This window comes from Sorex fumeus, unplaced genomic scaffold (assembly GCF_029834395.1).
Source record: "Sorex fumeus unplaced genomic scaffold, SorFum_2.1 ptg000036l, whole genome shotgun sequence".
NCBI lineage: Eukaryota > Metazoa > Chordata > Mammalia > Eulipotyphla > Soricidae > Sorex > Sorex fumeus.
The window spans coordinates 4454326-4476282 of record NW_026606093.1 but is presented as its reverse complement, the minus strand read 5'-3'; the positions used below and the strand labels follow the sequence as shown (position 1 = coordinate 4476282).

At 39.0% G+C, this 21957-nt stretch overlaps 1 protein-coding gene across 6 annotated transcripts in view; it reads left to right on the top strand.

Moving 5' to 3' along the window:
* Positions 1-21957, top strand: part of ERC1 (ELKS/RAB6-interacting/CAST family member 1) — a 490300-nt gene that overhangs the window by 184032 nt on the left and 284311 nt on the right. For 3 of the 6 annotated variants that reach the window (XM_056117809.1, XM_056117810.1, XM_056117813.1), the window contains one exon: positions 4884-4895. The exons of the other annotated variants lie outside the window; for them this stretch is intronic. In XM_056117809.1, the coding sequence (XP_055973784.1) occupies positions 4884-4895 (12 nt within the window). The remainder of the gene's footprint in view (positions 1-4883; positions 4896-21957) is intronic. 6 annotated transcript variants of the gene reach the window in all.

Here is a 21957-nt window from a genome sequence, read left to right as displayed (position 1 = left end):
CCCTTGTTCATTCTATTCTGAATACTGTGTCATGGCAGTATGTTGGGAGTATACTTGGCAGTGCCAAGTATGCCAAGCCATGTTTTATATTTGCTTTATAACTTTTTCTTTGCTTTCCTACCTTTCCCTAATACAGAAATTGTAATGAATCTTCTGATTTGTTTATAGGAGAAATCCTCATTTTAATATGAAGTTCATTAAGTTGATTTAATGTAACATGAAAGTGTACAAACTGAAATTTGGAGATGGGAACCATTTTCTGATTTTCACATAACTTAGGAACCAGGAGAGCCTTTGGTCTTTATTTTTTTGGTTTTCGAGCCACATCCAGTGGTGCTCAGGGCTTCCTCCTGGCTCTACTCAGAAGTCCCTCCCTGGCATGGCTTGGAGGGGCTTATATGTGTTGCCTTGGATTCAACTCAAGTTGGCTGTTTGCAAGGCAAGCACATTATTTGCTGTAGTATCGCTTTGGTATAGTTTTGCTTTGGTGTGGTATCACTTTGGTTATCAAAATTAAGTATTTCCAGTGACCACAAATATAATGAACTTGCTATTATGTAGCACTGTCCTCCCGTTGTTCACCGAGTTGCTCGAGCGGGCCCAGTAACATCTCCACTTTGAGACTTGTTGTTACTGTGTTTGGCATATTGAATATGTCACAGGGAGCTTGCCAGGCTTTGCCATGCAGGCGAGATACTCTCGGTAGCTTGCCGGGCTCTTCGAGAGCTATCATGTATTCCAAGAAATAATAGAAAATCAGATTTTACTACATTTCTTCGTTTGTGTGAATGTAAAAGCTGGGGTCTTAATGGAGATAGATTTTCTGTTACTTGCAGTTCAAGTAATTTAAGCTCTAGGTTGTTAGTCTCTGAATTAACTGCCTGATTATTACACAGTAATTTTGAACCTCATTTGAGTTAGTGAAAGGTCTATGTGCCTTGCCAGATTGAGAGCAATACATTGAACAGAGCTCCAAGTGGGGTCATTTTCTTTCCAGAAGTGAGATTCAGTCTGAGGGTGTTATTTGTGTGTGTATGCGTAACAGAAGGAATATTTCCAGTGATACTTGGGGAACGTTGCCAAGTTTAAACTTCATGGCTGAATGATACTGTCTTTTGAGTTGAGTTTTAAATATCTTTCGTTCTTTCAGTGAGCCTCAACTCCTTAGCTTTATAAGCATACTCAGGCAAGAATTAGGGGAATAATTTTCTAATATTCTTTGTAAACTTAAACTTCAGTTTCTTCTTTAAGCAAAGCAGGCTTTCCTGCTTGGATGGTTTCAGAACAGCGTCCTCCCCCCTCCCCATCTCCTCTTGTAACATTCAGCCTGGGTTGCCCAGTCAGTTAGAAAGCATGACACATTGTTTTTTGCACCTGTAGTGAAAACCTTAGCAGTGGATAGTTTTGAGTTTTTCATTTGCTTTTAAAGACTTTTTTTAGTTCCTGAAACTGTGTGATGAAAAAGGAGGTGTTTTTATTTCTCATAAATCTAATGTGTTGCAAGCTAGTTTGCACAATGATAATAATAACTTTGTGGCTCAGTAGTTTTAGAAAAGTTAACTTATTTTTTAAATCAGATTTCCAGATTGGAAAATAAGTACTTATTTTACTTTTTCTTTTCTCTTTGATTAAAATTTTCTTTCTCTTTATCTGGCCTTCTGACCCCTCGTAACTTTTACTTCTTTGGGAAAAATATGTTTACTGACCTTTTAATTTTTATGTTCATGCCTTTTATGTATTTCTCTTGTTTTTGTCTTATGTATTTGTATTTATTTTATAATTATACATATTTTTATTCTGTAAAAGCACAAGTGAACTTATGCATAAAATATTCTTATAATTTGGCATAATTCATGGGATATTTTTTGATCTTCAGATTTAACAAAAGTCTGGATTATTCTTTTGTCACAGTGAAATGTTGAATCGAGCTGTTGTTTTTATATTTTAACATAATGATGTGTCTTCTATTTTTGCTAAATTAATAACAAATATACATTTAAAAGACTGAATGGTTTCAGTAAATATGGGAGTGGAAGAAAATATTTTCAAATTAATTTTTTAACATATTTTATTTTAAAGGTGTTTCTGACAAAATTATTATATTTAACTCTTATACTTAGATATTTGACTAACTATATCTTGAAACTATATTTAGATTGGCCTAAAAATAATTTTTGAACCTTTTCATGGGAAAGAGGGACTTTATGTTTGTTACTACTTGTATCAGAGTATATTATACTATGGTATAGTATAGATCTAGAAATCTAAATCTGCATCTGTAGTTTTCATTTTTGTGAATCGCTTTCTGTAAAACAAATCCTGGATTGATACTCAGTTTAATGTCCTTGAATATCTTCCAAATGGAAATAACAAACTATATATAGTTCTGATATAAGCTAGTATACAGGTTTTTTTTTTTTGTGGTGTTGATGGGATTTATACCTAGCGATTATCAGGGGTTGGTTACTTCTTGGTCTGCAGTCTGGAATTAACTTCTGGCAGTGCTCGGGGAACCATATGGGGTGCCAGGGATAGAACCCAGGGCAGCTCTCCCTGCTGTCGTATCTCTCCAGCCCCTCAAGTGTAAGGTTCTTGAGGAAAATAATTCCCGGGTGAAGAATTTCCTTACCTTTGGATTAAATATCTTTAATCTTTGAAGTACAGGGGTAGGAATTAGTTTCTAATGTGGTGGAGAAAAAAAAGGAAAAGAAAGATGCAAGAGTATTATAACTGAAGAGGACCCGTTCTTTATCTGATCCTGCTTGCTTCAGCTTGCTTTATGAAGAATTTGGCTTGTTTCTTCTTTCACTGTGATAAATTTCACTGATTTTATTTCAAAGAATAATGCAGTGTTACGTGGCCACTTCTGTTAGATGATCTTCCCAGAGTTTCTTGTTGGCACAGCACCTCACACTTTATTATGGCCTTGATATGGTCTCTATTTAGTGGTTGCTTAAGATTTTTATGTAAAAGTGTGAACTAGAATTTTGTAGTTACTCTGTGAAATTTTGAATGCTCTTGTTGTTGTTGTTATTGTTTGTTTTCTTTGGGGGTCCACACCCAGCAGTGCTCAGGGCTTACTCCTGGCTCTGTTCTCAGGAATCATTCCTGATGTTCCCTGGGGACCTTATGTGGTTCTGGGAATCAACTGGGGTCAACTGTGTGCCAGGCACGTGCCTTTCCGCCCATGCTCTCTCTGAATCCTTTTTCTCCTAAGTCCCTAATAGATACAGTTCTATGCCAACATGAAATAGGACCTACAATAAAGTAGGTCAGAAAGTAATAACATTTGCTCAGTGTTGGCAGGAATAGCTTTTTAAAAAATTGGTTTAATGGTCTTACATACAGTCTTGCAATTCTAGGAGATTTCAGTTGGTGTCATTATTAACCAACAAAAGCTTTAAAAGATCATTGAGAACTGTCACTTGGAGATTGACCTCTTTTTATTTTCATATACTATTTTATGTATGCTGGAGATTAACGATCTTTTCTGATTCCCTTTAGAATATCTGTGTGTCGTGGAACATACAAGGAATACCAGCTGCTAGCTTAACATTCTTATCCTGGATCCATCCCTTATTTTCTGAGAGATAGTGTGGAAGTCATTCTGTTGTTCCTTTTCATCTTAGATAATGGGAGTAAAATAATCTTTCCCTCCTTCCCTTTGTTTTTGTGCTGCTGTTTATATTTTTGACCCACATCCAGTGGGACTCAGTTCTTACTACCGGCTCTGTGCTCAGGGATTACTCCTGGTTGTGCTCAGGACACTCTGTGTGGTACCAAAGGTTGGTCACATTCAAGGAAATGCGTCCTTTCTGTGAATCACACTTTACTCACTGTCCTACCTAGTTTCCCCAGCTTTAATGAAAGACTTAGACTTTTAAAAATTCTGCTTTTAAGTACTGAAACACTGGAGAACATTAAGTCACCAAGTGAAGTGGTGCTTGCTTTCAAGAAATAAACCCTCTTTAAGTATTTTTAAAGGAAAATTAGATCCCAAGGACAATCTGGGTGGCACTGGCTATGTATTTGGAGTACATACTAATTTCAGTGAAATTGATTGACTTTCCAAAAGGAAAACCTGCATGTTACTATGAAAAGCAATAATGAACCAGTGGAGTTTCAGATTGTATAGGGAATACTGAGCATGGCTAAACTGCATCTTTTAACTGCTGAACAGTGTTGGAAATGAATTGATATTTATAGAACTGTATTTTCTTGTTCATTATTGCTTTAGATTGCACCATTTGGGGTGGATTTTGTCAGATTTGAATAAGAAATAGGAATATAATTAGGGGAAAATACCATTTTCACAATTGAGAAAATTATTTCAAATTCTTCCAAATCAGAGTTCTGCATTCTATAGAATAACTGCAATTGTCAATATTATTTTGTTTTTACTCCTGGGTGACTTGAATCCAAGAAATGGAGTAGGATAAGAAAGAAGTAGTCAATTGTAAGTTGTGTATATATGAGACATGGTGTCAACTGTGTAAAAACAATTGTGAAAGTTGTGAAAAAACAATTAATTCCTTGAAAGATAAAGGGAGAGACAGTAAACTTCTTCCTTTGTCTTTTAAGAGCAGTTTGTTTTCTTGTCCCAGGAAATGACAAATTTCAGACAAAACATATTTTCTTTAGAAATTTGCATAATGGGAGATGGTGTAATCTAATATGAAAATTGACTTGTTGAGAGTTGAAAATCTTAAGATCGTAAGTTTTTAGTTTCTGTACAGACTCTGTTTGACTTCTTCCTCTTCTCTGATCCTGTGTTTTATGTTTTATTCTGTGTCTATGAATAATATTATAGAATATTATCCTTATTAATTCTTTCTAACTTTCTCTTTCACATTTTTCCTTCCTGGATTTGCTGTTTTCTTCAGTCTCACATCAAGGTCAGTATGCCTGTTGTAAAATAAAGATGCAATAGAACATTGTATACAAATGTTATCTTGAACTCTAATAAGGAACTGAAATGATGGAGTTATACCAGGAGGGTGCAGTTTAGAAATCAAGTTTCGAGTGCACATAATATTAGGAGTTTTAAGTTCACTAGAAGATTTTACTCAGCGCTCTGTGCTTCAAAAGATAGAGTAGTAAGAACCCAAGAATTAGACATGAAGGACAGTTGCCAAGTAATCTGTGTATTCGCATAAGAACTTTTCCCTTTTTTCATGGGTACAGATCTATTCCCACCTCTCCACATACACTTTATTTTCTGTTGAGAGTTTTTTTGTTTACTATTTTATAATATTTCGGATTTCAGGCCTAGTGTCATACCTTCATATGTGTGTGGTTGTCACTACTCACACCGTTACGATTCTAGTGACGGGATAGAGAGATTGTTCAGTAGGTAAGATGCTTGTCTTGCTTTTTTTAGGCTCAGGAGAGAAGGTGTGGGACGGAGCCAAGGTGGTTGTACCCAGCAATGCTCAGGGCTTACTTCTGGCTCTGCACTTAGGAATTATTCTTTGTGGGATCATATAGGATGCCAGGGATCGAACCTGGGTCAGCCGTACGCAAAAGAAATACCCTACCCACTGTGTTATCACCCTCATCCCAATGCTGCTTGCTTGCAGCTGATCTGGACTGATCCCAGCACCTTATGGGGTCTCCCAAGCCTGCCAGGAGTAATCCCTGAGTGCAGAGCTAGGAGTAAACATGGCATATCACTGGGGATAGCCCCAAAACAAAACCAACAGTTCCAGTTCCATCCCACTACCAAAAAGATGATTCTGCTCATTCCTTCCACCCATCTTATCTTTTTTCCTCTCTCATAGCTACTATAGTTTCCACAGAGCCTAGGTGTTACTTTTTTGTTTTGCTTTGTTTTCTTTGGGGGTTGTACCTGCTGTGGTTTGGGGACCCTACAGTGCCAGGGATCAAGCCGTGATCCACCTCTTTGAACTCTCTCTGGATTTTGCAGTTAGTTTTGTTGTTTCTTGCCAGTTTGCTTCTTTGGTAATTACATTTATGTGGGAATAAAATTGCTTGATGTTTATCTTTCACTTCCTTACTTATTTAGTATAGTCTGTCACCTAACGTTCCCTCCATTTTATTCCAAGGCATATTTTTTTTTATCATTTTTTGTTGACTCTGTGCTCAGAGATCACTCCTGGTGGTACTCAGGGGTGCTGGGGATCATATGGGGTGCTGGGGATCAAACCCGGGTCAGCCATGTGCAAGACAAGTGCCCTATCTGTACTATCAGTACAGTTCCTGTTTTCATCTTTTAATGGTAAAATAGTGCTATGTTGAATATACATATAAACCACAACTTCTGTTTCTAGTCACCTGTTAAGGCATTTAGGCTTAATGCATAGTGTGCCTATGAACATAAGGGTGCAAAAACTTTTTGAATTAAGAGGTTTTTTTTATAGATTTTGGAATGTCTGGGAGTGTATTATTTCTCAGACATGCAGTATTTCTACTTTTAAGGTAAATAGCACAAGTATAGAACACATTAAATAACATATATTTTCATAACTAAATTCATAAAAGAAGGTGGCAGAAAACCTATCAGAAACCTGTTTTTTTTAAAGCTTAAATTTTTATGTTGTTTATTTTGCATATGACTATGGCAAGGTAAAGTGAGGTATAAAAATTTCTGACAGAATTCAGCAAAGGTAGCAGCTGTTTTATAATGACATTGTATGTCTTACTGTTTATAAATCCACCAATGCCTTTGATTCTTGTGGATAGCATTTGATTGCACAGGACAAATTATTACAGTGATGATGACCTGAGGGTAAACCATATGATTCCTCTCTGGTTAGCTGCTAGGGAAGTATTGGTACTTAGATTTGAAACCAATTTTTATTTTTCATTTCTTGGTGTTTTTTTTTTTCCTGGAGGGGCGGGGGGGCAAGTGGTGTTCAACAGGCCTGGGGGTCCCTTCCTTCTGTGGTTTTTGGCCAGTCAGCCATAATTGCTCTACACAAGGGTCTGGATACCAGCAATACTCAGGGTTGTCAGGACTTTTCCTGGTGATGCTCCAGACACCATTTGGCACTGAGGAGTGAACTGAAGTTGGTTGTATATAAGGTTTGTGCCTTAACTCCTATACTCTTCTCTGCAGCCCTTGATATCTTTCATTTCAGTCTTAGGGGCTCTTCATGTTACTTTAGCCTGGGAATTTGTATGTATTGAGAGCCCTAGGTTCCATGAATTTTCATGGCAGTTTTGTCATCTGTAAAAGGTAAAGGCCCTCCCGTTGATCGTCGATTTGCTCGAGCGGGCCCAGTAACGTCTCCATTGGAGACTTTTTGTTGTTACTGTGTCTGGCATATCGAATACTCTCGGTAGCTTGCCGGGCTCTCCGAGAGGGGCGGAGGAATCGAACTCGGGTCGGCCATGTTGGCCGCGTGTAAGGCGAACGCCCTACCCGCTGTGCTATCGCTCCAGCTCCTTGTCATCTGTACTTTTCTGATATTTAAAATTGAGATACCTTAAGGGTTATTGTAAGCAGCGAATGAGTTAGTATAGTTAGCGCTTCATGCTGTGTTTGACAGAGGACAATTAATAAATGGAGCTGTTATGATTTCTCCTTTTTGCCCTTTTTATTGGGTCCTATTTGATCCAGTGCATCATAGCCTGATAGTTTCGTGTCATACATTATCAGGATCTTTTGTACTATTTTATAATTATTAATTAATCAGTAAAGTTAAAGGTCCTCCCATTGATCGTCGATTTGCTCGAGCGGGCCCAGTAACGTCTCCACTGGAGACTTTGTTGTTACTGTGTCTGGCATATCGAATAGTACAGCTGGTAGGGTGTTCGCCTTACAAGCGGCCAACATGGCCGACCCGAGTTCGATTCCTCTGCCCCTCTCGGAGAGCCCGGCAAGCTACCGAGAGTATTCGATATGGCAGACACAGTAACAACAAAGTCTCCAATGGAGACGTTACTGGGCCCGCTCGAGCAAATCGACGATCAACGGGAGGGTTCGAGCTCGAGCAATTAATCAGTAGTGCAAAGTACAAGCCCACTGTCAGGTTGTTTACATTAAAATTTAAAAAAGACATTCTCTTTTGTAATATCCTGCTGATAAGGTGCTATTATTGGTAGAAAGATGAAGTTTTTGATGGAAAAAGCGTCTTTCTTAATTCTACTTCTAGTATTTCTTCTCAATTTTAAAATTGAGGGTCTAACTATATTTCTGAAAGAAAATTTGCCTTACCTTTGAGTTAATTATGAACATATAATTTGTATAGGGTATGATTAAAAAAACAAAGCAGAACCCGTCTCTTAGAGTCACTTAAAACTAATCTAATTGATGATGGAGGTTACCCAGTTAGATTTACACTACCCTCTTTTTCTTTTTTCTTTGACAATGACATCTTCTCCTTAACTAAATAAATGCAGCTTTAACTTATCAAAAGTTTTCAAGTTATCAGTTCACTCACTTTTTTTACCACCTTCCCTTTCCCCTGCAAAAACTGAATGACCCAACCTTTTTTCTTTCTATGTCTAACTCTTGCAATTTTCTTTATTCTTTCCAGTTTATCAGTTTTCAAAACCTTGTTCCTTAAGTTTGGTCTTCTTCTTTATTTCTGGTTTCTTCCATTACTTTCCCAAACATAAAATGTATTCCAGTTTCCTTTAAGAAAAAATATGAATAATATTCACCAGTGTTTTTCTATCGCCCTCAATTCTTCTATTAGTAAATTCCATTAAATTTTACTGGGTTCTAAATATATTTCAAGGTAGCACAGAAAGCCACCCGCTTGGAGCAGAAAAGCAAATGGATTATGTGTTAAACCATGCCAGCATGCCTGCCCGGAGGGGAAAGGGTGTTGCTCCATTCGCCCAATCCTCTCTGGAAAGAAAGATGGCGGCCGCACGGGAACCTTGTGGACAGCAGGTTTGAGCCGGGGATGGCGGGGCGGCAGGGACCTCATGGGAAGGGGGGCGTTCTGGGCAGTCCTTCACGCCTGACCGAGGTCACTAGCTGCCCCCCACGAGCGGCTCTCTGGCACGGCCACGGCTCCAGAGCATAGAAACCAATCTCTTAACTATCTAACTTTTAATAGAAATACTTCCAGGGTTAATAAGTAAAATAGCAGAAATCCAAAACCGCGCGGCCACTATTCGACATCATTTTATTCTTAAACCCAGCTGTAGAAAGCAAATCATTTCACAATGCTGTTTCAGCATATCTGATTGGGCGGGGGGTCGTAAACTCTAAACAATAATTGTGCATCTTCTATCGAAACAATGTATCTAGTCAAAGTAGATAGAGTATTAACTAGAACTCATCTGCCTCACAGGAATTGGCAGGGGTGGGAGGTGGGGTTCTATTGGGGTTCGCAGTTAAAAGTAAGTATCGGTAAAGGGAAATGTGTTTGATATTTACATGACTGAGACCTAAACCCGAAAGCTCTGTAACTTTTCCCACGGTGATTCAATAAAGAAATAAACTATTAAAATATATATATATATATATTTCAAGGAATGCAGAATTAAACAGGTGTTTCCCCTGCCCCCAAGGTAATGGCAGTTTTGGCTGTAGTGTGTTAAAAAAAAAAAGCTTCTATTTTGAGTTAATGCAATATATTCTTTCTACATAAAAACATTTCATCACTTAAATTGTTTTCCAGGGAAGATAGCTCCTAGGACTGGAGCACATGCTTTGTATCAGGAACCTCAAGTTTGATTTTCTGTGCCACATGGTCCTTCAAGCACTGCTGGGAACAATCCCTGAACAGCAAGCTGAGTGTGGCACCTGAGCGATTGGTGGGTGTGGTTCCCCTCCACCCGCCAAAAAAAAGAACAAAAACAATTTTATGTTTTTCTATGTCTGGTTGAGGCGGTCATTTAGAGAGCATAATTTGATTGAGATGAATTGGATGTGTAGATACATAATATTTTAGGATTTGTTTTATTAATCTCTACCTCCACCATTTTTATTTTGTTTTGTTTTGTGGTCATACTTGGCAATGCTCAGGTGAATTACTCCTGACTGCGCAGAGGAATTACTCCTGACAGTGCTCGGAGAGACCATACGGGACGTTGGGGATTGAGCCTGGCTCAGCCTTGTGCAATGCAAATGCTGTTCCTGCTCTGCTATCACTCTGCTCCTCTCCCCAGTGTTATGGTGGGACCACGATGTCCACTAGTGTCAGTGATAGTGTTTCATGCACCCAGTGTCCCCACCCCCAGCATGTCTGCCTCTCTCCACTAACAGTCGTATTTGTTTTGACCAACTCTTTTGTGTTGATAGTGATGGGAAGCTGTAAAACCGCATCTTAGCATCCATATTAACATTTCTAATTTAAATTCATATTTATTTTCAATTTTAGGGTCACACCAGGTGCTGCTCAGGGCTTACTCCTGACTCTTAGTTCACTGCTAGCAGGCTCCAGGGTGGCAGGGATTGAGTCAGTTCAGCAGCATGCGAGGCAAACAGCCTAGTGGCTGTACTTCCATGCTAGCCCCTCAGTTTAGATAGATTTATTTTTTTCCTCTCCTTAATCCTCTCCTCTTCTTTCTGTTCAATTCAGAACAGAGACATTTTCAGAGTGATACTGATTGCGGATTCATACTCTTTGTTCATCTGCCTTTACCTCTCTTTTTCTTTCCTATTCAATGACATTATCTCCAAGAACAAATACAAGGAAATAGTTCCATATAGAGATAAAAATACACAATACATTCTTCATTCATTTATCTCACCAGCCCCTAAATATGATTTAATTCTCATTAAACCAGAAGTTTAAGCAAATTAAATGAATTATTATCCTTATTTAACAGTGGTCGTTGCTGTCTTTTCTTTAAAACAGATGTTCGGAATCTTTGGAATTCTTCCTACCAACTGCTTTGAAACCAGAGGCACTATGTTGTTCTGTAATGAAAGTTACTCTATTTAATACATTCCTGTTGTTATAGCCTCTTTCATCTAGTTTGATGACAGATCTCTGTAGTGATTTATAAAATATGACTTGGTTAAATTTGTCATTTCTCTGCACATTTTAGAAATACAATTTTTATGTTACTGACTGATTACAAAAAGTTTCTAGTCACTAAAACTTCTTATAACCTATGATGTAATTCACAGAAAGAATTTAACGATGTTTTAGAGGCTTACTCTTTTTTTTTTTTTTTTGGTGAGGGTTGGGGGCCTTTCACACAGTCCTGAGAGGTCTTGGGGACTCTCCTAGCTATTCTTGGCCAGCTGGGCTGACAGTTCAGTGCTGGGACCAAGGATGCCCCAATTTCCAGTCCCTTTGTTACTCAAAATACCTGGGTCACTCTTGTGATACCTGGTTTTCTCCAGTGCAGCATCCACTGACTTGGTGGTGATGGTGGGGTGGGGGTGGGGGTAAGGAGGAGGGCGTATGGTGCTGTGGTCAAGCCAGGGCCAGTCAACCATGAGCAAAGCGTGAGCCTTAACTCCCGTACTTTCTCTCTGACCTTATTTTTCTTGCTGTTTATCCAGTATGTTCAAGACTTTGTAGATCCCAGGTTATTTCTGTTGTAGTAAAATTTGTTTACAGTGAGTTTTATATAAGTGGAAGAGTTTGTGCTCTTAAAAGTAACGGGGGCTGGAGTGATAGCACAGCAGGTAGGGCATTTGCCTTGCACGCGGCCGACCTGGGTTTGATTCCCAGCATCCCCTATGGTCCCCTGAGCACCGCCAGGGGTAATTCCTGAGTGCAGAGCCAGGAGTGACCCCTGTGCATCACCAGGTGTGACCCTGAGAGCGTGCGCGCGCGCGCGCACACACACGTAACATTTATTTACATGTTTTTGCGTCCACTCATCTTCACTTTCTTTGATTTAGTCTTAAACACTTTTATTACTCAAAAGTTTTTTTTCTTATTTATTTTCCTTTCAAGAAATAATATTGCTTAGTTTATGTCAGTCTTGTATGAGCAGAGCTTAGACTCTCTTTTTACTATTTTAAATGGTCTGTTGGTTGACATGCGAGCATTGACTTGTGCTGAACTACCGAACACTTTTTCTCCAAAATGTGAGTGTTAGTGATGTACTGGAAGGTGGTAAATATGATTTTGTTTTGTTTTGTTTTGTTTTGGGTCTGCACTTAGCAATGCTCATGTAGGCTTACTCATGACTATACTCAGTAATTACTCTTGGTGGTGCTTGGGGGACCATATGGAATGCTGGGGATCCAACCAGGTTGACTACATGGAAGGCAAGCACCCAACCAGCTGTACTATCATTCCAGCCCAGACATGGTTTTAAAATCACAACTGTTGATAATTTCTTGGCATCTTATAGATGGTAAATTTAGTCAAAAATCTAATTTTATAAATAGTATTTGAGGTTTTGTGGGATTGTTCAATGACTATCATCAAAATTTGCTTCATTTAGAAAACAAAAATGTGGGATGCTCAGTTGAATTTAGATTTTTGATAATAGATGCTTAGTATTGATATGTTTGTTATGAATATTGTGTTGTATTTATGCTAATATGTTGTATCACTTCTGCAAATTTAACTAAATCTTACATAATTTGCTTGAAATACCTAACTTCTGCCTTGTACCTTCTACCATCTCCTTAAGATCATAAAATTGTAAAATATTCCATTTCCCATCTCAGTGATTAGAAATTTGAGATTAAGAGGAATTAGAAAATTTACTCGGGTCATAGCTTCTAAGGGAAGAATCTAAGGTAAAAACGTGATTTTTTTCTGACTTTTTGTTTTCCACAGAGATAGCACAGCGGTAGGGCGTTTGCCTTGCCCGCGGCCAGCCCGGCCAAGCCAGGTTCAATTCCTTTGCCCCTCTTGGAGAGCCCAGCAAGCTACCGAGAGTACCTCACTCACATGGCAAAGCCTGGCAAGCTCCCCGTGACGTACTCGATATACCAAACACAGTAACAGCAAGTCTCACAATGGAGACGTTACTGCTGCCTGCTCCAGCAAATCGATGAACAGTGGGAGGACAGTGACAGGGTTACTTTCCATGCTACTTTTTTTTTTTTGTAAGGCCTAGAAAGATGATGTTGATTGCAGTATGTTTTTACTTTGTTTGAAATACGAGAGCAGGTGTTGAATTAATTTTATTATTTCTAAGTGATAACTGTCATTTCTCCAACATTTATGCCCCACATAAGAGATATTCTTTCAGTATTGAGTGGATTTTTCATGAATTTTGTCTTTTTTTTATTTATATAACATTTTCAGCCTTGTTCAGAGAGTTCACTGCAACATAATTTTTTTTAGGCTTTGGTTGTGACTTATTTGAGAAGGTAACTTAGTCCTCTTCGATTGCTATGAATGAACATTTTGGATTGTATTTTTTAAATAAATACTCACAAACATTAAAAGTTTATTTTTTTATTTCCCTAAACCAGTTAATTTTTGAACTTATAAAAATATTTTATCGACTTTGTAATAATAGCCTTCCATACTTTGCCTCTGTTAAAATCCCTCTGAGGGTGTCATATTGGCACAGGTACAAGAGACAAGTTAAAAGTTCAGGATATTACAGTAAAGGTACTGTTTTCTTTCATACCTATTACCTTGTCATTTATATTTATAAAAGCATGTTGAGTCATATAACAAAATGACAAGAAATGAGGCATGAGTCACAAAATAAAGAAATTGGGCTGCTTTGTTTGGAGTTATACTTTCACAGAAACCTTCCTTTCTTTTTTTTCTTTTTTTTTTCTTTTCTCTCTTTTTTTGGGGGGGGGTCATACCCAGCAGTGCACAGGGTTACTCCAGGCTCTGCACTCAGGAATTACTCCTGGCTGTGCTTGGGGGATCATATGGGATGCTGGGAATCGAACCCGGGTCAGCCGTGTGCAAGGCAAATGTCCTACCCGTTCTGCTATCGCCCTAGCCTGAAACCTTCTTTTCATCCTTTAGTTTCTATTTTCATATATAAATAAAATGCCTTCAAGGTCTCAAAATTTATAATTATGTACAGGTAAAAGCAGGAGAAAATTAGTGGTCTTAACCAGCAGCTAGCAAATCTGTAACGTAATTTGGTTCATTTGCATGCACAGATGAGCTTGAGTGTTTATCCTTTGGCTTTTTCTTTGTTGGTTTCTATCATTTTAACCATCTGACTCTTATCTGGATGTCCTCTTAGTGCATTATACCAAAGACATCTAAATAAGCTTTCTTTCTACAAATATTTGGATTTGATATTCAAGGTATATGTTTATTGTAATTAAAGAACTTGACTGTTATTAGAAGCCAACATGAAGAAATATATCTACTTAATTTTTCTTTACTTTTTCTTTTTTTTTTTTTTTGGTTAGTGTGAATTCATTTTAATTGTACTTGGGATATTTGCTACCATTCGCATAGAAGACTTTACTAAAATGCCATAGATATTAAGATCCTATTTGGTTTAGGTATTAAAATTTTCAGCAATCATTTTCATAAAATTTTATATTAAAATCACTTAAATCCATGTCAGTCTTTTCAAAATGGTAGTTCAAATGTGATTTTGAAATTGAAACGAGAGAAGATGGTTCTTTTCAAATGACTTGGATTTCCTGGATGGAGGTGCTTGGTATACCAGGCAGTGCTCAGGCATTGCCGATGACCCTGTGATTAGGAATCACTCCTGGTGGTGCTCAGAGGACCATATGGGATGTTGGGGATTGTACCTGGTTCATCCCCATGCAAGACAAATGTGGTATCTGTACTATCCCACTGTACTATCTCTGGCCCCTCTAATGAATTTGGAAAACTAAAAGAAAGAGAATAATGGGGTTAGTGACAGTGTTTGTAATGGAAGTGGGATGTAAGCTACACTTTTATAATTGTTTGCATATTGCATTATGTGTTGCGTTTTATGTAAAAATTAGAACCATATAGGTTAAGTACCCCTTGAAATAGTTCTGTAGTGAAAACAAATTGCCCTGTAAATTTTCAGTAAAATACTGTTGACTTTTTTTTTGCAGGTCTTTCACTTATTAATGAATTCTGAAGCTTTAAGCTTTTTTTAAAAATTGATTTCATTTGAGTAGGATGCTTTAGTTCTTAAGTCTTCTGTGCAATTGTGTAATTAGTTTTATTATATTTTAAGCACAATTTATCAATATAATCATTTGTGAAATTTTCTGACCTGTAGAATTTGTTTCCATCAGAGAAACACTTGTCATTATCTATTTAACATATCCGCTTTTTATTGGTGCTTTTGTTAATACCCTGATTTCCACACAGACTCCAGCCATTCCCTTTACATTGTACATCTTACAGTGAAAGATCCAAACTAAATGAAATTTTCAGTGGCGCTCTCTGAAGTGACCAGGTGAAAAGGGATAAGAAAACAAAATGAAGAATTCATTGGGAAAGAAATGAAATTTTAAAAGGAAGGAAAAAGAGATGTGGCAGGATAGTCATAGTATACTACAGTTTTACTCCCAAGTCTTACCGTTTGCGTATCCTGTTTTATTTATTTATTTTTTTATTAGTGAAACCCCATGAGGTACAGTTATAGACTTACAAATTTTTGTGCTTGGGTTTCAGTTATACAATGATCAAGTGCCCATCCCTCTACCAGCGCCCATCCTCCACCATGACGGGTCCCAGCATCCCTCCCACCCCCCCATTTCCCCATCCCACCCTGCCTCTGTGGCAGGGCATTCCCTTTTGTTCTCTCTCTCTCCTTTTGGGTCCTGTGGTTTGCCAGAGAGGCAGGCATTGAATGGCAATCACGTTTGGTCTATAGTCTACTTTCAGCATGTTTCTCCCACCCTGGGAGGATCCTCATAACACCTTTTATTTGGTGCTCTCTTCTCTATCTGAGCTTCCTTTTTCCCTAGCACGTGTGGTTGGCCTCCAAGTCATGGAGCAAAATTCCTGGTACTAATCTCTGCCGCTCCTGGGTGTTAGTCTCCCATTTTGTTGCTTTATGTTCCACAGATGAATACAATCTTTCTGTGTCTATCCCGGTCTTTCTGACTCATTTCGCTTAACATGATACTTTCCATGGAGAACCACTTGTATGTGAATTTCATGACTTCATCTTTTCTAACAGCTACATAGTGCTCCATTGTGTAAATGTACCAAAGTTTCTTTAACCAGTCATCTGTTTGATCTTCCATTTGACCCAGAATACCACTCCTGGGAATATATCCCAGAGAGGCAAAAAATTATAGTCAAAGTGACATCTGCACTTGTTTGTTCATTGCAGCACTCTTTACAATAGCCAGAATCTGGAAAACACCTGAGTGCCCGCATATCCTGTTTTAGATAATGATAGGAATTTAGATAATGTATAATGTAAGTGAATGTTCCCCATAGAAATGGTCGGTGCTTTTTCGTTTCAGCTGTGAATAAATAAGGAGAAATCTAGAGTGACATAGAGCAAGCACCGTTCTCCTACTCTATGTCAAGTGAATGCAGTTGACCATACCTTTATTGTCATACATTTAAAAGCCGTGTCAGTGTTTTAAGTCAGGATTTTCTTTGGTTTTCTGTTTCTTTATTTTTTTATTGCTTATTCATATTTTTTGGCGCAGTAGTTACCGCATTGCTTCAGGTCCCTTTTATCGTTGTTTTTCTGTTGTCATTATCAGAACAACCAGTTGATTTCGAATATGCCAGTAGTGCTGGATTTTTGTCATTGCACGATTTGGGCAATGGCTGTTGTAGAAAAACTGAGACACAAATTGTACTGGAGCACAGAAGATAAAATTCTTTTGTTTTTCTTTTGCTTTGGTTTGATTCTGTTTCTAGGCCGTGCCATTTCTTAATAGTGCCTCTTTCTTTTCCCATGTATGTAAGTACCTGGAGTTGATTATCTGTCAGAATTCTCTACCTTAATTTACTGATGCTGGAAGAATCAGTGTTGCACAGGCACTGCCTCTTGTCCCCTCAATTCATTTATTCTCATTGTCTCCCATACTCATAGTTCCTGTGCCTCATTCGGACTTTTGTAAGGACATGCTGCTTCTCCCCACTCCCTTTAGTTACGTGCCATGTTTTACAAATTTCATGATGCGTTCGTTACAGGTGTTCAGTATTCCAGCACCAGTCCCACCAAACCCACAACCAGTGTGACCTTCTCTTCACCTTTGTCTCCTTTTTTCCAAACACCCTAAGCCTTCCCCCTTAGCAGGCACAAACTAATTTATTTTATAAGGTATGTTGCTACTAAATGGTGGAATTATCAAAATATACTTCAGTAAAAGAACACTTGTAAAAATTAATATATCTTGTTATATCTCGTCATGGGCTGGAGCGATAGCACAGCGGTAGGGTGTTTGCCTTGCACGCAGCCAACGTGGCCGAGCCGAGTTCCATTCCTCCGCCCCTCTCGGAGAGCCCGGCAAGCTACCGAGAGTATCTCGCCCGCACGGCAGAGCCTGGCAAGCTCCCCGTGATGTATTCAATATGCCAAACACAGTAACAAGTCTCATGATGGAGACGTTACTGGGCCCGCTCGAGCAAATCATCAATGAACAACGGGAGGACCGTGATACTGTGATATCTCATCATAGAGTTTACTCGTGCTTAGTAAATTCTTTGAGCATTCACTAAGCTCTTCTTTGCTAGTTGAGCCTTCTCTTTATGTTTTTGTTTACTGAGATTAGTTGACCTCTATGTTACTTTCCCAGCTAATTTGGTGTGATCCTACTGGGATATCAGCATTGTAGAATTTAGAGGTGTCGCATATGAATATATTTATATATATTTATGTGCATACACACATATATGTCTCCCTAGTATCTGCATTACGGAGAGTTACATCTATTCTTTTTATTGAATTACTGTGAGACACACAGTTACAAAGTTGTTCATGTTTAGTTTCAATCATACTGTGTTCGAACGCCCATCCCTTCACCAGTTCTGCTTTGTTTTTTAATCTCATCCTCTCTTCCTTTTTTTCCTGACTAAGGTTTCATGGACCAGAAGTATAATCACTTTCCTCTAAACATCCATACTTAATTTGTTGATTCTCTTCTGTCAGGCTTGCTTTACAAAACCCTACTGAGGGTTCTATCTTCTATACTGCCTTTGCAACAAGCAGCTGCATGTTACTTGGAGGGAAATTACGAAATTGTACCAACTAGTTTCACTTCAAATTCACGGCCATATAACTTAAATGTATTTCTAATTATGCATGTATTCCTAATACAAATACCAATTAAATTTGATTTCCCATTCTCAGAGATACTGCATCATACTCTCTCTTGTCAAATCTACAAAGTCTGTCTCCTCCCATTTAAAGCTACTGACTTCACATTTTATCAATTGAAACAATCAGATTCTTTTCACCGATTGGGGATTGGAGAGACAGGACATTGGCTGGGGGTCCGAACTTACACATTGGCTTTCTTTCTATTTTTTTTTCTTTCCTTTCTTTTTTTTTTCTTTTTGATTCTCACCCAGTGATGGTCAGGGGTTACTCCTGGCTCTGGACTGAAGAATTATTCTTGGCGGTGCTCTGGGGATCATAGGGGATGCTGGCGATTGAGCCTGGCTCCTCCTTGTGCATTGCAAATGCCGTACCTGCTATACTACTACTCTGGCCCCGCCCCCCTGCTTTTTATTGCAGAACCATGATGTACAATAGTGTCAGTGATAGTGTTTCATGCATACAGTGTTCTCATACCACTCCCCTGTCTGCCACTCTCCACTAATAATAGTATTTGTTTTGACCAACTGTTCTGTGTTAATAGTGATGATACGCTGTAAAATCTACATCTTAGCATCCAGGTTAGCATTTTTAGTTTAGATTCATATTTGTTTTCAAATTTCGGGTCACCCCAGGTGGTGCTCAGGGCTTACTCCTGACCCTTGGCTCACTGCTAACAGGCTCTGGGGACCTTATAGGGTGGCAGGGATTGAGTCAGTTCAGCATCATGCAAGGCAAGCAGCCTACTGGCTATGCTTTCATTCTGGCCCCTCGCTGCCCGTCCTGCTGTGCTATTGCTCTGACCCCCGCATTAGCTTTCTGGTCTGTGTCCTTGCCTATGTCTGGCTTTTTTACTACTGTCTTCATAGAAACCAGATCAAACTCTTAAAGTAGATACTGTCACTCCTCCCTGCAGAACCTTGCTGTGCTCACCACCCTTTACGCTAAAAGTAGAATCCAAACCCTTCCCATAGATTCCAAGGTGTTATGCCATCTATTGTCTCACCCTTCCTGTGACTCCATCACTTGTTGCTCCCCATCTTTAATACAGCAGTATCAGCTTAGTTTTGTTACGAAGCCACGCCTCTTCTCGCCTCTGTTCCACTCAGCTTCCCTCTGTCCTCCTTCAGATCTTGCCATGGCTCATGTCTCATGTCTGCCATGGCACTTCCTCGGTGACGGCTTCCTGGTCATCGTTAACTATACTTTCCTGTCATACCCAGTATCTCTGTGACATCGCCTGTCTTCTTTTTGGCATTTCACTGGGCGGTTGGTGATTTGTCGACCTCCTTTTTGAAAATAAATTTCAGGAGGACAGCGAGGTTGCACTCTTTTCTTCCTTAATATGGCCCTTGGTTAGTATTCAGTGACATTTGCTTGATGGTAAAATAAGAGCTGGGAAGATAGCTCTGTAGTCAGGGGCCCATGCCTTGCATGTGCCAGGACCTGAGTTTGCTCCCTGGCACTGTATGCCTCCACCTTCCCATCACTGATAGGCAGCACCATATCTGGACCTAAGCAGTGAACTGACCTGCCTGGCTCCTCAGCAGTCCTCCCAACTGTTGGACCCCTGCCTCCAGGGAATCCTTATTTAGAGCATACTGAAATAATCCAAAAACATTTTCATTCGACATAGAGCATATGAATTTTATTGGTTTTGTTCTTGTGTCTCTGAAACTTAACAAGTACATAATGTGAATTTGAAGACTTATTTATTTTTTAATTGACTGTTGGGGAATAAATCCAAGGCCTTATTAATTATGCAGTTTATGCAGTGTATCACCAAGTTGCATCCCCAGATGAATTTTTTGTTGTTAATGCCAATTTTAGTTATTTTGATAATATCATGGAATTTTTTATACTAGCTGAATGTGACGGGAGCTATTCTTAGGAAGATGGGGAAAGGGCGTTTATAGGCACATGTACAACATAGCTTTTTTTCTTTACATATGCAGCTACATTTTAATAATATATTTTAATACATATTACGGATATTATAAAATACAGTGTTGTTGTATTTTAATGTCCTTTCTTCGGCTTCTCCAGTAAACACTAAACGTATTTTTCTCAGTGCATGTAATGGTTTATGTATAATATACATGTTTACATGTTTACAGTTTGGGTGTTTGTATATTGTATATAATGCCATAGCAATACGGTTTTTATTCTAATTAGGGTATTTTAAACCTTTTGCCTAGTTAAACTCTTTTTTTGGACGGGTCTTCCAAACTGTGCTCACGTGGCGTGGAGGCCGCTCTGATTATACTTGGCCAACCAGGCTAGGTAGTTCAGTGCCAGGACCTAGCGATGCAGTGATGGGGAACCAGCAGGACCCCGGGTGGCTTAGGTGAGCCTCCAGGGCTACCTCTGTGCTTGGTAGGCCAAGAGGTGTTAGGGATCAAACTCAGGTTCTTGTGCATGTACAGCATGTCTTCCTGATCCCTGAAGTATCTCCCTGGCTTGAACAAATCTTCATTTTTTTTTTATAAACAATTTTTTTAAGTCAGGTTGATTTTTAGTCTTTATTTTTTTTTAAATACCTAATGGTAGCATTGTGCTTCCCCTCCTCAAATTTGTGTGGAAGTGTTTATGATCTAGTAGTTCTTAACTTCAGTACTATGTATCTTTTTGACAACAATAAGTGTAGTTTCTGAACAAAAGGTAAAAGGTCAAGGCCCTCCCGTTGATCGTGGATTTGCTCGAGCGGGCCCAGTAACGTCTCCATTGGAGACTTTGTTGTTACTGTGTCTGGCATATCGGATACTCTCAGTAGCTTGCCGGGCTCTCCGAGAGGGGCGGAGGAATCGAACTCGGATCGGCCATGTTGGCCGCTTTTAAGGCGAACGCCCTACCGCTGTGCTAAAATGTAATAAACATCTATGTGTTATGAGGAATTAGGCACAGAATTATGAGTTCCTTCAGGAACTGGAACAATAGTAAAGTGGGTAGGGCACTTGCCTTGCATGTGCCTGATTTGGGTTTGGTCCCTTGCACCACATATGATCCCTCAAGCCCTTCCAGGAATGATCCTTGAGCACAGAGCCAAGAGTAAATCCACATGTGGCCCCCAAACATAATAGAAACAGACATTGCCAAGTATGGCCCCCAAAGAAAAAAAGAAACAAAAACCCATGTTATTTTATCTCTATGAAGGTATTTTAATAGCTATAAGCTATAGTTATTAAACTTATTAAGTATTGTTATTAAATATGAATACAGATTAATAAGGGAAGCAAGTTAGCAAGTTAGTATAGTGGGCTCAGTAATAGTTAAGACCTAGCAGGTTTCTTAAAATTAGAATTTAAAGGGCTGGAGAGAGAGTACAGCAGTGTAAAATGCCTTGCATGTGGCTGATCCAGATCGTTTCTGTAGTACTTCATATAGTGCCCTGGATTCAATTCCTGGCACCACCGGGAGTAATTTTTAAGCTCAGAGCCAGTAATAATCCCTGGGCACTACCAGGTAGGCCCCTTATCACACAAAGAAATTAGAATTTAAAATTTAAGAACTAAACAAAAAAAAACAACAATATCAAAATAAATAAGGGCAGATCCTGCCTGGCATAAACTATATAGTCAGCTGATGCAGCTGCCACTTCAGGGTACATTTATATCATCTGGGATCTTGTAAACATACAGCTTCTGAGTTGGTAGGTGAGAGCCCTAGAATTCTCTTTCAATTAAAAAATTTATTTTCTGTTTTGGCTTTTTGGGTCACATCTGGAGGTGCGCTCAAGGGACCATATGGGATACCAGGGATCAAACCTGTGTTGGCCACATGCATGGCAAGCACCCTACCCTCTGTACTATTGCTCTAGCCCCAAATTCTTCCTTTTAGCAGGCTCCAAGTGATGTTGATGGTGTGAAATCATGGATCACAAAACCTCACGTG